This window comes from Aquarana catesbeiana, linkage group LG05, assembly GCF_042186555.1.
Source record: "Aquarana catesbeiana isolate 2022-GZ linkage group LG05, ASM4218655v1, whole genome shotgun sequence".
Lineage (NCBI taxonomy): Eukaryota > Metazoa > Chordata > Amphibia > Anura > Ranidae > Aquarana > Aquarana catesbeiana.
The window spans coordinates 551577686-551592755 of record NC_133328.1 but is presented as its reverse complement, the minus strand read 5'-3'; the positions used below and the strand labels follow the sequence as shown (position 1 = coordinate 551592755).

The following is a 15070-nucleotide window of genomic DNA, read 5'->3' as shown; positions in this document are numbered from 1 at the left end:
CATAATTTTACCCACGCTGCACATAATTTATAAAGGAAAAAGAGGAGTCCCCCAATAGTGTAGTAATCTTTAATATTGTTAAAAGGACACAAACTGCAGTATTAAAACACACTCACAATATGTATAGGAGTCACAGACTCTTTACCAGCATTGAAAACAATGCTGGACTGGAAGTTACATCACTTTGGCTCCACCATACGCGTTACGCCACTAACCAACAAGGCTTTATCAGGGTATACAGTATTTCACAAAAGTGAGTACACCCCTCACATTTTTGTAAATATTTTATTATATCTTTTCATGTGACAACACTGAAGAAATGAAACTTTGCTACAATGTAAAGTAGTGAGTGTACAACTTGTATAACAGTGTAAATTTGCTGTCCCCTCAAAATAACTCAACACACAGCCATTAATGTCTAAACTGCTGGCAACAAAAGTGAGTACACCCCTAAGTGAAAATGTCAAATTTGGGCCCAATTAGCCATTTTCCCTCCCCGTTGTCATGTGACTCGTTAGTGTTACAATGTCTCAGGTGTGAATGGGGAGCAGGTGTGTTACACTTTGTTGATGTGTTATCGCTCTCACTCTCTCATACTGGTCACTGGAAGTTCAACATGGCACCTTATGGCAAAGAATTGTGAGGATCTGAAAAAAAGAATTGTTGCTCTACATAAAGATGGCCTAAAAATGGGTTAAACGAGTGAAATAATAAACTTTTAATTATTATTTACAAAATCATTTATTACACCTGTACAGGTCATTGACATGAGTTCAATGTACACATTGTGACACCGGCACAGGAGCTGGTCCATCACCATCTTCAAGAATCTGCAGCTGTCAAAAATACCACAAGATGTACTTTCCATTGGGCACAATGGACACTATAAGAATCCATACAAACATGTAAGAAATTACTAAAGTAGAACTATGGTCCCCCCAGTAAAAAAAAAAATTATAATATATATATATATGATAGAATGGGGAGGTTAGGACCCCTGTCAGGTTTTACCACTATTCAGGGCTCAGAGAGATTTCCTCCTACTTTCTGCTCTGGGGATAACATTTTACCAGACAGGAAGAGAGGGAAAATTTGCAACAGAGAAACTGACAATGAAAAGCTGTTCTGGAACAGCAGAAGCAGAACTAAAAGGCAGCAATACTTACCTCTGTTCCAATGCTTTTGAGGTCCTTCATCTTCTCCCCAGCATCTTCCAGGTACCGGTCTTCGGTTATCTTGATTGGCCGTCACAGAAAGATGGCACTTCCGCAAATACAAAAAAGTGCAGTCATCCCAGGACACAGGCAGTGTGCCTGAAAATAAACTAAGCTGTGCATGTGCAGCTCAATGCACATTCAACAGAGGCAGGCAATTCATTTTATTGCAGAAGAGCCTGCCTGTTTACAATTTTTGATTTTTTCACTTTAGTTCCACTTAAAACTTAAAAAACATTTTGTCTGTGTTGCTGTTAAAGAGATTTTTTCCTCATTTCCTGTCCTGGGTATAATTTTTTTTACCAGACATGGATCTCTCCGACAGAGCCTCCCACTGCAGGAAAACCAGAACGGAGATCTAACCCTCCCCACAAAATTCCAAAACTATAAGTTTGGGCTATAGATTACACTTTAATGAGAACAAAGTTAGATCAATCTTGTAATCAGCCTGTATATTTGAATTTCTTTCTTGATGGGGTCTTCCTCTTTTTGCTAGAACCAAGACTACAACCATGTCAATCAACCTTGAGCACATAATAAATAGAAGATGACCGTCCCTTAGAGTCACACTTGGTTCCTGAGGTCTGGACAGAAGAATGGAGGCAATCTATTTCTTAGCGGAGTCCTTGGTCTGCATGTCTTTGGCAGAACAGAGCGCTCCCAATTTCAGGAGCATTTCCCTGGCAGTCACATTGGCAGATTTAATCAGCAGTCTTTCACCATCAACTGGAAGGAAAAATAACAGCAGTGAACAGAACTTCATCCTTATAGTGCGACTTACTAGTCACAATGCAAAACTGCTTGAGGTGGAAACTTTGCAGCATTTATACTGTAACATAGCGCAACTCTCGTTGTGCTTGTATTATAGATACACAAGGGGCGCCATCTACTGCTCAAACAGAAACATGACAGGACTACCCATGGTGTACTAATGTATAGACATGTGCACTGACAAAAAATGTGTTCATTTTCGTTTCATTCGTTTTTTTTGCTTTTTTTCTAGAATTCAGGAATTTCCGAATTCCGAATTTCCGGATTTCCGGAATTCGAAAATTCAGAAATTCGAAAATCCAAAAAAAAAGAAAGAAAAATCAGTAAAATTCGAAATAATAACTATCTATTCAATTATAGGTATTGGAATTTCCTTTCAAATTTGGCTGTTAGGGAACGTAACGAGTACGAATTTATCCGAAGTTACGAATTATCTGAAATAACAAATGCCGCATCTAAACAAATGAATAATTAATAAAGAGGTTTTATTATTATTATTGATATTTATTATTATGAGATCATTACGTTCATTTGTTTAGATGCGGCATTCGTTATGTCAGATAATTTGTGACTTTGGATAAATTCGTACTCATTACTAGGGCTGAAACAACTAATCGATTAATCGACAACTAATCGATTATTAAATTAATCGATTACTATTTTCATAATCGATTAATCGGCCAGTAACATAATGGGGTTAAAAAAAAAAAAAAAAAAAACTAAAATGAGCCCTTTATAGTACAAAAAGAGCAAATAATCGCTACTGTAGATATTACTTTCACAGTTCTACAGTAAAAAAAAAAAAATGAACCCCTTCAAGTAGTGATTATCTGCTTTTTTTTTTTGTACTATAAAAGGGCTAATTTTAGTTTTTTTAACTCCATTATGTTACTAAACATCTTAGACCTGGTTCACATCTATGTGTTTTTGGTGCTTTTTGCAGAAACGCACTGCAGTTCATTAACATGGTTAACATTGGACACGTTCACATCTATGCTTTTTTCAACCGCTGCGTATTTGGAAAGGGTCAAGGACTTTTTTTTAAACGCAAAAACGGTGTTTTTTTGGTTCAATATACTTCAATGGAGAAGCTGCAGAAAAGCATTTAATGCGTTTTTGCAGAAATTTGTGTTTTTTAATCTGCCCAACAACAATTTGGCCAAAAATGCAAATCGCCGCAAAATCACATGCGTAAAAATCAAAATGCACAGCAAAAAGCACTGCAGAAAACAGATCAAAAGCAAACTGCATAGGTGTGTACCGAGCCTTATGCTGGGCACACTAATTTTCAGACGAGAATATTCAGACGAAAAATCTTTGTACATTCGCTGAATGAAAGAATGTTGTTTGAAATTTTCACTTGTTTTTAACATTCTATTTTTAAAACGAATGTAATTTCTGAACGAAAACCACATACACTGTCTGAAAATTCCTTTGACCGAGCAGTTTTCTATTTCCAAATTTTCCCGTCACTGTGGTTGAAAATGAGCGTCGATTTGACCCCAATAAAGATTAGAAACGAACGTTCTTAAAATGAAATTTTTTTTTTAGAAGGAAGACATTTGATCTCTGAGTCTGATATTTATCAGATTCGCCCTTTAATAGTATGTACACAGTATATCTCTCCTCTAATAGTATATACAGTATATCTCTTCTGCCTGTTATTCTCAGAGTGGATTAGATATTTTGCTCCCTAACCATATAGTTGGTTATATTTACCACTGCATAGAGATATTTAGGAATAAATTGCCTTTTTTGAAAACTTTACATATTAACTAAATTATACACCACACTTTTTTTTTTTTTTTTAAGGTTATTAACCGATTAATCGAAACAATAATTGGCCAACTAATCGATTATGAAAATAATCGTTAGTTGCAGCCCTACTTACGTTACGTTCACTAAGACTCCTTTCACAGTGGGGCAGCGCTGGCGGTAAAACGGCACTATTTTTAGCGACGCTTTAGCGGCGGTATTCGACCGCTAGCGAGGCGGTTTTAATCCCCGCTAGCGGCCGAAAAGGGGTCAAAACCGCCCGCAAAGCGCCGCTGCAGCAGCACTATGCCGGCGGTATAGCCGCGCTGCCCCATTGATTTCAATGGGCAGGAGCGGTGTATACACCGCTCCTTCACCACTCCAAAAGATGCTGCTAGCAGGACTTTTTTCAGCGCACCGCCCAAGTGTGAAAGCCCTCGGGGGTTTCACATTGGAGAGACTGCAGCGGCTGTTTCAGGGCGCTCTGCAGGCGCTATTTTTAGCGCTGGAGCGCCTGCAAAGCGCCCCAGTGTGAAAGGGGTCTAACAGCAAAATTTGAAAGGAAATTCCAATACCTATAAATTTAAATATTTATCATTAGTTAGTTATTTCAGATTTTCGGGTTTTCATTCTTTTGAATTTTCAGGTTTTCATTCTTATTCTTGGATTTTCAAATTTTAGAATTTTTAAATTTATTAAAATTTCGAATTTCCGAAATTCGGCAATTAGAAAAATTTGTAAATTTGGATGTTTCGGAAATTGAAAAATTCGGAAATTTCGGAATTAACGAATTTGTCAAAATTGGTTAAAAAACAAATTCGGAGCTAAACGAATTGCACATGTATACTAATGTAGTACAGACAATAGAGGTCGACCGATATATCGGCTGATATTTGGCTTTTTTTACTTAATCGGCATCAGCCGATTGTGCTGATAAAAAAGGCCGATTATAACTTCATCGGGACTTGCAAATGACTTCTGTAATAGAAGTCAATGCAAGTTTCCCGAGGTTATCTGTGGAGAGGATTCTCTCCTCCTCTGGGCAGCCTTCCAAGTCTGATAAGAAGATACATTGTATCTTTTCAAGTTCTTTTTATCAATAGACTGAACTCCATGTGTAGACGCTCTCAGTTTAACCATTTAAAGACTAAATCTTTTCTGACACTTGTTGCTTACAAGTAAAAATTCTGTATTTTCTGCTAGAAATTCACTTAGAACCCCCAAACATTATATATATTTTTTTTTAGCAGAGACCATAGGGAATAAAATAGCGGTTGTTGCAATATTTTATGTCACACAGTATTTGCACAGCGGTCTTTCAAACGCAATTTTTTTAAAAAAAATTAATGAAATAAAAAAAAAAAAAAAAATAAGCAGTAAAGTTAGCCCATTTTTTTTCGTCCAAAAGTTTTGATTACCTGTTTTTGTGTATTTAATATTTAAGATAGTTATTTTTTTTAAATCTAAATTATACATACAAGTGAACTGATTGGAGGTTTGTTTTGTTTAATAAATGTTTAAATGTAAAAAATTTTCTGTATCACTTATTACTTAAGGCTGCTTTCACACTGGAGGGGGCATGCGTTGACGGTAAAACGCTGTTAGTTTTAGCGCCACTTTACCGTCATTTTAGCGGCGCTATTCGGCTGCTAGCGGGGAGCTTATAACCCAGCTAGCGGCCGAGGAAGGGGTTAAATGCGCCCATGAAGCGCTGCTGCCGAAACGCTTTGCAGGCGCTTCGGCAGCGGTGCGCATTCATTTCAATGGGCTGGAGTGGTGGAGGAGCGGTATACACCACTCCAAAGATGTTGCTTGCAGGACTTTTTTTTAACATCCTGCCAGCGCATCGCCTCAATGTGAAAGCACTCGGGATATCACACTGAGACTGCAGGGGAGCCGTTTTGCAGGCACTTTACAGGCGCTATTTTTAGCCCAAAAGCACCTAAAAAACGCCCCAGTGTGAAAGGGGTCTAACTGTTAGATTTTATGAGATGAAGGGAAAGAAAAAAAAATCGGCCTAATATATCGGCCCAAGAAAATCGGCATCACATATCGGCCATCGGCCACTGCGATTTCTAAATATCGGCATCGGCCAGAGAAAAACCCATATCGGTCGACCTCTAACGGACAAGCCTACTCTCCACCCATTCTATGTCAGGCATTAATAGCAAGGCAGGGGGACAGAGTTCCACATCCATGCCCTGGACAAAAAAAACCTGTCCCTGTACTGCCTACTCCTATTAATCTGAACGATCCTGAAGTTTGTAAACTCAGAACTCCCAACGTGAAAAGAGATTTTTCAAGGAAGGTTATATTGGACTGTCAAAATTACTTATTGTTTGTATTGTTATCCCAAAGCTGATGTTATAAAATGAAGTGTATGCTGCAATGATAGATTTCTTTTAACCACAGTCGGGGAGATGTCCTTCTGAGAACAGGTGGTAAGATACCAGAACCCTCACCAGCCTGTGTATGGCTCAGCTGGCAAGCAGAAGCTGCACACATACAGATGAAGGGCACCTTCCCGTCTCTTTATGGGGGAATGGAAAGAATTGTTGTGTACAATAAGGATAACTTCTGACCATCTGCAACTTCCTAATTAGAGGTCGACCGATATGGGTTTTTCTCTGGCCAATGCCGATATTTAGAAATCGTGGTGGCCGATATGTGATGACGATTTTTTTGGGCCGATATATTAGGCCGATTTTTTTTTTCCCCCCTTCATCTCATAAAATCTAACAGTTAGACCCCTTTCACACTGGGGCGTTTTTCAGGCGCTTTTGGGCTAAAAATAGCGCCTGTAAAACGGCTCCCCTGCAGTCTCAGTGTGATATCCCGAGTGCTTTCACATTGAGGCGATGCACTGGCAGGATGTTAAAAAAAAAGTCCTGCAAGCAGCATCTTTGGATCGGTGTATACCGCTGCTCCACAACTCCTGCCCATTGAAATGAATGCGCACCGCTGTCGAAGCACCTGCAAAGCGTTTCGGCAGCGGCGCTTCAGGGGCGCATTTAACCCATTTCTCGGCTGCTAGCTGGGGTTATAAGCGCCCCGCTAGCAGCCGAATAGCGCCGCTAAAAGGACGGTAAAGCGCCGCTAAAACTAGCAGCGTTTTACTGTCAACGCATGCCCACTCCAGAGTGCAAGCAACCTTAAGTGATACAGAAAATTTTTTACATTTAAACATTTATTAAACAAAACAAACCTCCAATCAGTTCACTTGTATGTAGAATTTAGATTAAAAAAACTAAAAAAAAAAAAACTATATCTTACATATTAAATACACAAAAACAGGTAATCAAAACTTTTGGATGAAAAAAAATGGGCTAACTTTACTGCTTAGTTTTTTTTTAAATTAGTGTATTTTTTCAAAAAATATTGCGTTTGAAAGACCGCTGCGCAAATACCGTGTGACATAAAATATTGCAACAACCGCTATTTTATTCCCTAGGGTCTCTGCTAAAAAATATATATATAATGTTTGGGGGTTCTAAGTGATTTTCTAGCAGGAAATACAGGATTTTTACTTGTAAGCAACAAGTGTCAGAAAAGATTAAGGCCTCTTTCACATGAGGGATCCGTATGTCTGTTTTTCATCCTTCCGTTTTCGGATGAAAAACGGACATACATTCATCCCTATGGAGCGTCGGATGTCAGCGGTGACATGTCCGCTGACATCCGACCCCGCTCCGACCCCGCTCCGATCCGAAAAGTGTAACGGAGGAAAAACCTACTTTTCCATCCGTTTTCGGATCGGATCGGGTGACGACGGACACTACGGTCCTTCATCATCCGATCCCCCCATAGGGGAGAGCGGCGCTCTGACAGGTCCGTAGCTGCACAGCGTGCAGCGATGGACCTGTCATCTTCCTGCTCAGCGGGGATCGGCGGAGCGATCCCCGCTGAGCAAGCGGGTGTTCACGGGGCGGATCATCACTGATCCGCCCCGTGAGAAAGAGCCCTTAGTCTTTAAATGGTTAAACTGAGAACTTCTACACATGGACTTTAGTTCATTCATAAGTGCAAACATTGTAACTTGTATTGACTTCTATTGCAAGTCCGCTGATATCGCCCTTTTTTATCAGCACAATCGGCCGATGCCGATTAAGTAAAAAACACCAAATATCGGCCGATATTTCGGTGGACTTCTATTCCTAATAAACATTTACATCTCTTGTGGAACATGTAACATATTCCAGCAGCTGTAGCCTCCGCCCCCCCCCCTCCCTGTGACAGCAAGTGGGGATCTTCTCCCTGCGCCCACTGTCACAATTTTAAATGACGCAGCCATGTCATTCATTTCCAGCTTCCCGTTAATGAATGCCTACAAGTACCATCAGCCATTGCAGCTGGCATCTTGTATTTCTCAATAAAAACAGCGAAGGCGCTGGCGAGTGCTCTTTTAGTCCATTGAGCTTCCTAGACTTCAGTAACTGCCTACCCATATTGGAGGTACAGGCAGACAGTGTACCGACAGTCTCCAAGAGCCTGACATTGCACCCGCAATCAGCTGATCACGGGTGCAGCGCTTTACAGGTCCTAAGAAAAAAAATGTAATAAATGCACTTTTTTTTTACCTGCAGAAAATGTGCATTTATTATTTGTATTTTTTTTTCTTCAAAAGGCTAGTTTCACATCTAAGTGGGTGCGCCTTCCTGCACCTGCAGAGAAAACCACACAGCTGCTTAGTAAATGCGTAGGGGGGACTATTAAACCTAATGGGAACCGTACTGCACTATGCAGTTTCCCTGCAGCCACATTTTTGGACCTTTTCCTTGCGTTTTCAGGAGGTACAGCAGCCCATTCAATTGAAATGGCTGCTGTGCCTGAGCAAACACAGCTATGGAAAACCACACAGATGTGAAACAGGGGTAAGAGCCAGTCCATAGCAGAATGTGATGTGGGAAAGGGGAATTATGTGAGTGTTTCCTGCAGCACCCTTGCAGGCAGGTACCAATGTAATGTTTATAAGAAGAAATTCAATCAGCGCAATTAAAACCTAATACACAGCAGCTGAGCACTAAGGGTCAAATAAATCAAATCCCATAAATAAATATACTGCACATCCTTTTGTATAGCAATGTAATGGCATTCCAAACTGACATTACAAAAGCAGTGTGTCTGCGGGTACCAAATCACATGGTACTGCAGTAACATGAGATTTGTTACGGTGCCTTTTTTAAAAAAAAAAGTAGTGCATGCAAATGAACGTGCTGCAAAATTGCACGTGTTCCTGTGCGGTTCCTTTGTGAACCGGCTCCAATAAACAGCAACAAAAAATATTTAAAATAAATTTTAAAAAAAATTTAAAAAAAAGGGAAGAGGCTTTGAAAGGGAAAAGGTCCTAAAATTCAAAACCGGGCTCACCCCCCACCAATAAAGCACCCAAAAAAATCCTGAGATGTCACAGGTCCTCTTCATCCTCCTTTTACTCTACCACAGTAGTATGGCACAGGGCAGAATACAAAAGTGGGCACTGCTTATTAGTGCATCGTCACTAGTCATTGAGCTCTAGTCAGGTGACAACATCCAGTCTAAGATTATATCATCAGTTTGTTGCAGGCAGGAGGCGGCATTTCCTCAATCTCCTCTCTCCCCCCAGTGTTTGGACTGCAGCATTGTAACTTTCTAACAATGCACAAGGTGAGAAGCCGATCTGTGCCAAATAAGGAAGGGGCTGATCTGTGTTAGACATTTATAGGCCTCGTTCACATGGGAGTACTACAGTGTAAACCCATGGAAGGGCTGTGCTTGTCCACACGGGGATCCACAGGTGTTCTGTGCAGGCAGTCCCATTTGTGTCAGTTGAGATGCATTGGCTGCATGGAAACACTAACTGCTCCAGATCTGACAGCCCTGACGGCACACAAGGACTTACACAACCAAGTGTCTGTGGTCTTAGTGAGAATTAACACAGCAAAATCCACATTTTTTTTTCAGAATAGTAATCTATGTACACTGCTATGTGTATATTCATATCATCAGAGTAGAATCCAACTTACCAAAGTGTACGTCTACCAATGGCTCAGACTTGTCATGCCTCACATCTACGGTTATTTCACAATTACTATTGGTGGTACGGATCTTCTTGGCATTAACAACTTCTAAAAATTCTCTGTAAATAAAAATATAATACTGTTTATAATAACTAGAGTTCAACTTTAAGAGACCGTTCACACTTGTGCGGCTTAAAAATCATGCGATTTCCATTGCGACTTTACTGTGCGACTTGATAGCACTTTGATGCGACTTTGGATGAGTGCGACTTGGTTGACCAATGTGATTGTTTTGTTTGTGCGCCACAAAGTCTCTAGACATGTGCAGAATGGAAACATTTGTTTATTTTGTAATGAATACCACAATTTCAGAACGATTGGCGGTGCGATTGGCTATGGATCTGCACCGGGGGTTCCATTTTTTAATAAAGGAATTGTCTTTTGGGGGTAGGAGGAGTTATGCTTTTGGCGTGGGGTTTACCTTAACCACCTCAATACTGGGCACTTTCACCCCCTTCCTACCAAGGCCAATTTTTAGCTTTCAGTGCTCTCACATTTTGAATGAGAATTACACCACGGTCATGCAACACTGTACCCAAATGAAATTTTAAACATTTTTTTCCATACAAATAGAGCTTTCTTTTGATGGTATTTAATCACCGCTGGGGTTATTTTTTGCGCTACAAATGAAAAAAGACCAACAATTTTGAAAAAAAAAAAAAGAAAGTTTCTCTGTTATAAAATTATGCAAAAAAGTAATTTTTCTTCATAAATTTTGACCATAATTTATACTGCAACTAGGGGTGCATCAAATGGAAATTTTGGTGCCGAAACCGAAAACGATGGATCCACTAAGCCGAAAACCGAAAATGACAGTTTTAAAAAAAATATTTATATTTTTATATACAGTTGTATTATTTGACTTTTTAATTAATATCATCAATTTAAATGAATATGAAATTATTGCTGGCCATTATTGGCACCTATAGTGCAAGAACGGTCAAGAAAAATGCAGTCCCCAGTCTCGAACCATCTCTTGTATCCTCATGTCCCCAGTCTCGAACCATCTCTTGTATCCTCATGTCCCCAGTCTCGAACCATCTCTTGTATCCTCATGTCCCCAGTCTCGAACCATCTCTTGTATCCTCATGTCCCCAGTCTCGAACCATCTCTTGTATCCTCATGTCCCCAGTCTCGAACCATCTCTTGTATCCTCATGTCCCCAGTCTCGAACCATCTCTTGTATCCTCATGTCCCCAGTCTCGAACCATCATGTCCCCAGTCTCAAACCATCTCTTGTATCATGTCCCCAGTTCGAAAAATCTCTTGTATCATGTCCCCAGTCTCAAACCATTTCTTGTATCATGTCTGCAATCTTTTAAACTTAGACACACATTCCATGCACCTCTAGCAGACATGATACAGGAGATGGTCAGAGACTGCAGACATGATACAAGAGATCAATGCAGCCTCACCAGTGTCCATCAAAAAATGCAGCTTCGCCAGTGCCTGTCAGATGCAGCAATCTGCCTGTGCCCTTCATGAAGCCTCACCAGTGCCTGTGCCCATCAGATGCAGCAGCCCGCCTCTGCCCATCAGATGCAGCAGCCCGCCTGTATCCGTGGCATGCAGCCTGCCAGTGCCCATGAGATATGCTGTGTGTCAGAGCTGGATCTGAATCGCCGTGCAGCCTCTGTAATGATGTCCCGCCTCCTATGACACACAGCACAATGATTCCCGGCATTGGATCAGTGTGCCATCTACCACAAGAGGCGGTCTAGGAGGCGGGGCATTGTTACAGCAGCTGCACAGCGATTCAGATCTCTGACACGCAGCGTGAGATTGCGTTACCAGGCACTGGGGAGGCTGCATCTCATGACACTCATGAGAAGAGCAGGAGGGAGGGGGTGACAGGGGCACGCCAGGATGATACATGTGCGGCACCCCCCTTTTTTCAGCTCCATTATTGGCACTTTTTTTTCCCTTTTTTTTTTTTCTGAGGCCACTCACACCACCTCAGCTCCCATTGGAGATGCCCCCCTTTGGGGGTCCCCGATCTACAGTGCCACACTTTTATTATATAGTCAACCTTGTAAGTATGGTAGAGAGTGGGTTTTTATACTTGGTTTTATTTTATTTTTTATGATTTTTCTTTTTTCCTTGGGTAGGATCAGACCATACAGCAACTCCTATTATATTTTCTATTGAATTCACGTGCATGCCGTGTCCCTATGATTCAAATGATATCTGTCAGTTTGTATAATTTTTTATATAAATCATTTATAATCATGTGGCAACCCATCTATATTGTATGTATAGCTATACATTTTTATGAATTGTACCAGTTATTATAATTGTATTAGATATACACTTACTCATGATTATGTGTTTGTATGTAAATTTATATAATAAACTGAATTCTTTATACCCACGTGCTTCACTCAAAGTCCCAATCCCCTTTCCCCTCCTTTTTGACATAGAGATAGGGATGGAGGCAATTGACCCAACCAGGTCACCGCCTCACATAAAGTCCCAACTGTTGTCCTTTTTCTTCTACTTTAAGACCAGGCCTTATTCCGACACTATTTGTTTACAAGTAAAAAAAAAAAATCAGCATTTTTTTGCTCGAAAACTACTTAGAACCCCCAAACATATATATTTTGTAGCAGAGGCCCTAGAGCAGTGGTTCTCAACTCCGGTCCTCAGGACCCACTAACAGGCCAGAATTTAAGTATTACCTTGGGGAGATGCAGACTAGAATATTGCAATCACTGAGCAGCAAATGATATCACCTGTGATGTATTTCAGTTATCTTGCAAACCTGGCCTGTTAGTGGGCCCTGAGGACAGGAGTTGAGAACCACTGCCCTAGAGAATAAAATGTGGGTTTTGCAGATTTTTCTGTCGTGCGGTATTTGTGCAGCAGTTTTTTGTTGATCAGAACCATCGCAGGATTGCACCACTGCGCAGCTTTGTGGCCGCGAACAGGCTCCCGTTCTGATGGGCATAGAGGTATGTCCACTCAGAATGGCGAAGCTCCCACCCAGCTGTACATTGCCTGGGTGGGAAGAAGTTAAAATCCATACCAGACCTGAAGGGGGGCCCCAATCCCCCCTCTTCTGAGGTCCCCTGCAGAAACTCCTGGCTCCTCCTCTTCTCCGTCTGCCATCACTGGTAGACACCACCTATGGGGAAACACATGCGTGCTTGATCCTTGCAAGAAATGCGTGGGTGTCACAATGGCACCCCAAGCGCATCTTGCAAATGCAGCGCATTTTTTGCTACCAGTCCACATGGTACCGCAGTTCCATGCGGTTTGGTGTGAGGTGATTTGTAAAAGAAGTGATATTCTGCCTGTTCAGGTGTGCTCGAAAGCCCATTCCAGCGTGAACCAGTCCTGAGCTGTGCAGGCGCAGCTCATTTCATATTCCAGTTTAGCGACTTTGCGCATGTGCAGAAGTGACATCATTGCACGCTGGCTAATTAGAATGACCGCAGTGCAGCACCAGGAAAGCCTGGTAGAAGATTCCGGTGCTGGCGTGGGATGTAAGACTGTTGAAAGGAGGTAAGCACTGAGGAATTTAGCTGCATTTTATGTCTCTCTCACTGAGCACTAGTTGATTTCATTGCGACCTGCATTGACTTCCGTTAAATGAAGTCTCAATGAAATCGGAGATCCAAATCGTGCCAATCTGCAGCTTTAAGTAGGGCGATTTTAAAGCCGCACTGGTGTGATCCAGGGCTAAAAACCTGGAATCCGATTGGCTACCATTAAGGATGAGCTCCGGCGTGTTCGCACAGCCCGCCAGGAAGTCTCACTGCGCTAATCACAGGAAGTGAGGCATTTCCCGATCTCTGCAGCCGCACATCGAGAAAATGTCTCACTGCCTGTGATGAGCGCAGCACCGACTTCCTGGCTCTGCACGTGGGCTGTGCGAACACGCCGGAGCTCATCCTTAGCTACCATGCACAGATTCTGTGTGAACCAGTTTTAGTAAATCTCCCTTGGTGGCTCCTATATTCCCAGCATGCATTGTTATACTGCAATCAGGGCAAGGCACAGTGCAAACCAGACAGGACCGGCACCCGATACTTGGAGTTCGTTCACCAAAGAGGTGAACAAGCTTTTGTTTTTTTTGTATTTTCCTGCCTGTTGTTTTAGATTCCAATAGGCTGCCCTATGTACATGATACATGCAAACAAAGGTGCTAAGACAATTTTCAAAATCGCATCAAAACACATGGTACTGCAGTACTATACATTTTGGCATGCAGGAACGCACAAGTGTTAGCTAGATGCATGGGGGTGGTATACATAATGAATGGTAGTTGTGCAAGGCTGGGATAGGAAAAGCAGGATTCTGCGTATTCCACTCTGACCTTTGGTTAAACTTGAACTCTGACCTTTGGGTGAACTCTGACCTTGTCCTGTACTGGGTGCAGTCAGTGTAGTCCTCCTCCTCCTCTAATGTCTGTACACAGGGATGTGTCACCAATAAATCACACACACACACTTTATTCTATGGATGTGGTAGATGCAATTCATGGCAGCTAAAGGACACTGATAGGACAACAGGTGCTGCACACATAACGAGGAGGATCTCACACTATACACACGGTATGATGAATAGACACACGCCATCCTCCTCACCTGGTGGCCCTCACATTGGGCTCGAAGGGACAGAAGCGGACGGCGATGGACTTCACCGATTTCAGCACAAGCCCCACTCCACTGGCCGCCGCCATCTTTCCCGCACGCTGTCAGCAACGCGACCAATCAGAGAGGAGACAGCAGACTCCTCCCCGCTACGCTGCCGGGGAGCATTCCGGGAAATGTAGTCCAGAAGCTGTTAGAAAGCAGTGGGTGTGGCGAGTGGAGTGCAGCGGAGTGATATGTATTTGTGAAACCCGCTCTACATTTCCTTCTCACAGAAGCGTTGAAGTTTGTAAAGAAATCCCACCGCTCTGTAGTAGTGTACAGATTAATGTGAGCATCCCCTGTGTACTCAGCAATGCACAGCTCCCTGATTTCTAGGGACTGTCCCTCATTCCTCCTCATTTGTCCCTCATTTTGGTCTGATCCATATAGTTATATATAAAATGCACTTTTTATCTATCAAAAAAGTGTTTCCCGGTGCTAAACCTTTCATCCAATTTCTAAATTGCTGCATTTGTAACATTTTAAAAACAGATATAAAGGAATAGTGGTGATAAAAAAAAAGCGCTTGTGGGTTTAACTAATCTTTTTTTTTTTTTTTGTATGATCCTTCTTTAACCACTTGCCAACAGCGTGAATACCTGAATGATGGCTACAGCGCAGTCTTTCTGTTCTGGGA

The 15070-nt window shown here is 41.8% G+C and overlaps 1 protein-coding gene across 1 annotated transcript; it reads right to left on the bottom strand.

Annotated features, from left to right (window-relative positions):
- Positions 1–699: 699 nt before the first annotated feature.
- MRPL53 (mitochondrial ribosomal protein L53) lies at positions 700–14537 on the bottom strand. The gene is made up of 3 exons (XM_073631865.1): positions 14386–14537; positions 9743–9855; positions 700–1940 (listed from the first exon to the last, which is right to left on the bottom strand). The coding sequence occupies exons 1-3, from the start codon at positions 14478–14480 to the stop codon at positions 1822–1824; spliced, it is 327 nt and encodes a 108-aa protein (XP_073487966.1). The 5' UTR covers positions 14481–14537; the 3' UTR covers positions 700–1821.
- Between the last annotated feature and the right edge of the window lie 533 nt (positions 14538–15070).

Excerpts from the sequence above, each read along its gene's own strand:
- MRPL53 (XM_073631865.1), bottom strand. The coding sequence starts at position 14,480 with ATGGCGGCGGCCAGTGGAGTGGGGCTTGTGCTGAAATCGGTGAAGTCC. Across the intron at positions 9,856-14,385 it reads CCCAATGTGAGGGCCACCAG|AGAATTTTTAGAAGTTGTTA; the intron begins GTGAGGAGGATG and ends TTTTATTTACAG. Across the intron at positions 1,941-9,742 it reads ATTGGTAGACGTACACTTTG|TTGATGGTGAAAGACTGCTG; the intron begins GTAAGTTGGATT and ends TTTTCCTTCCAG.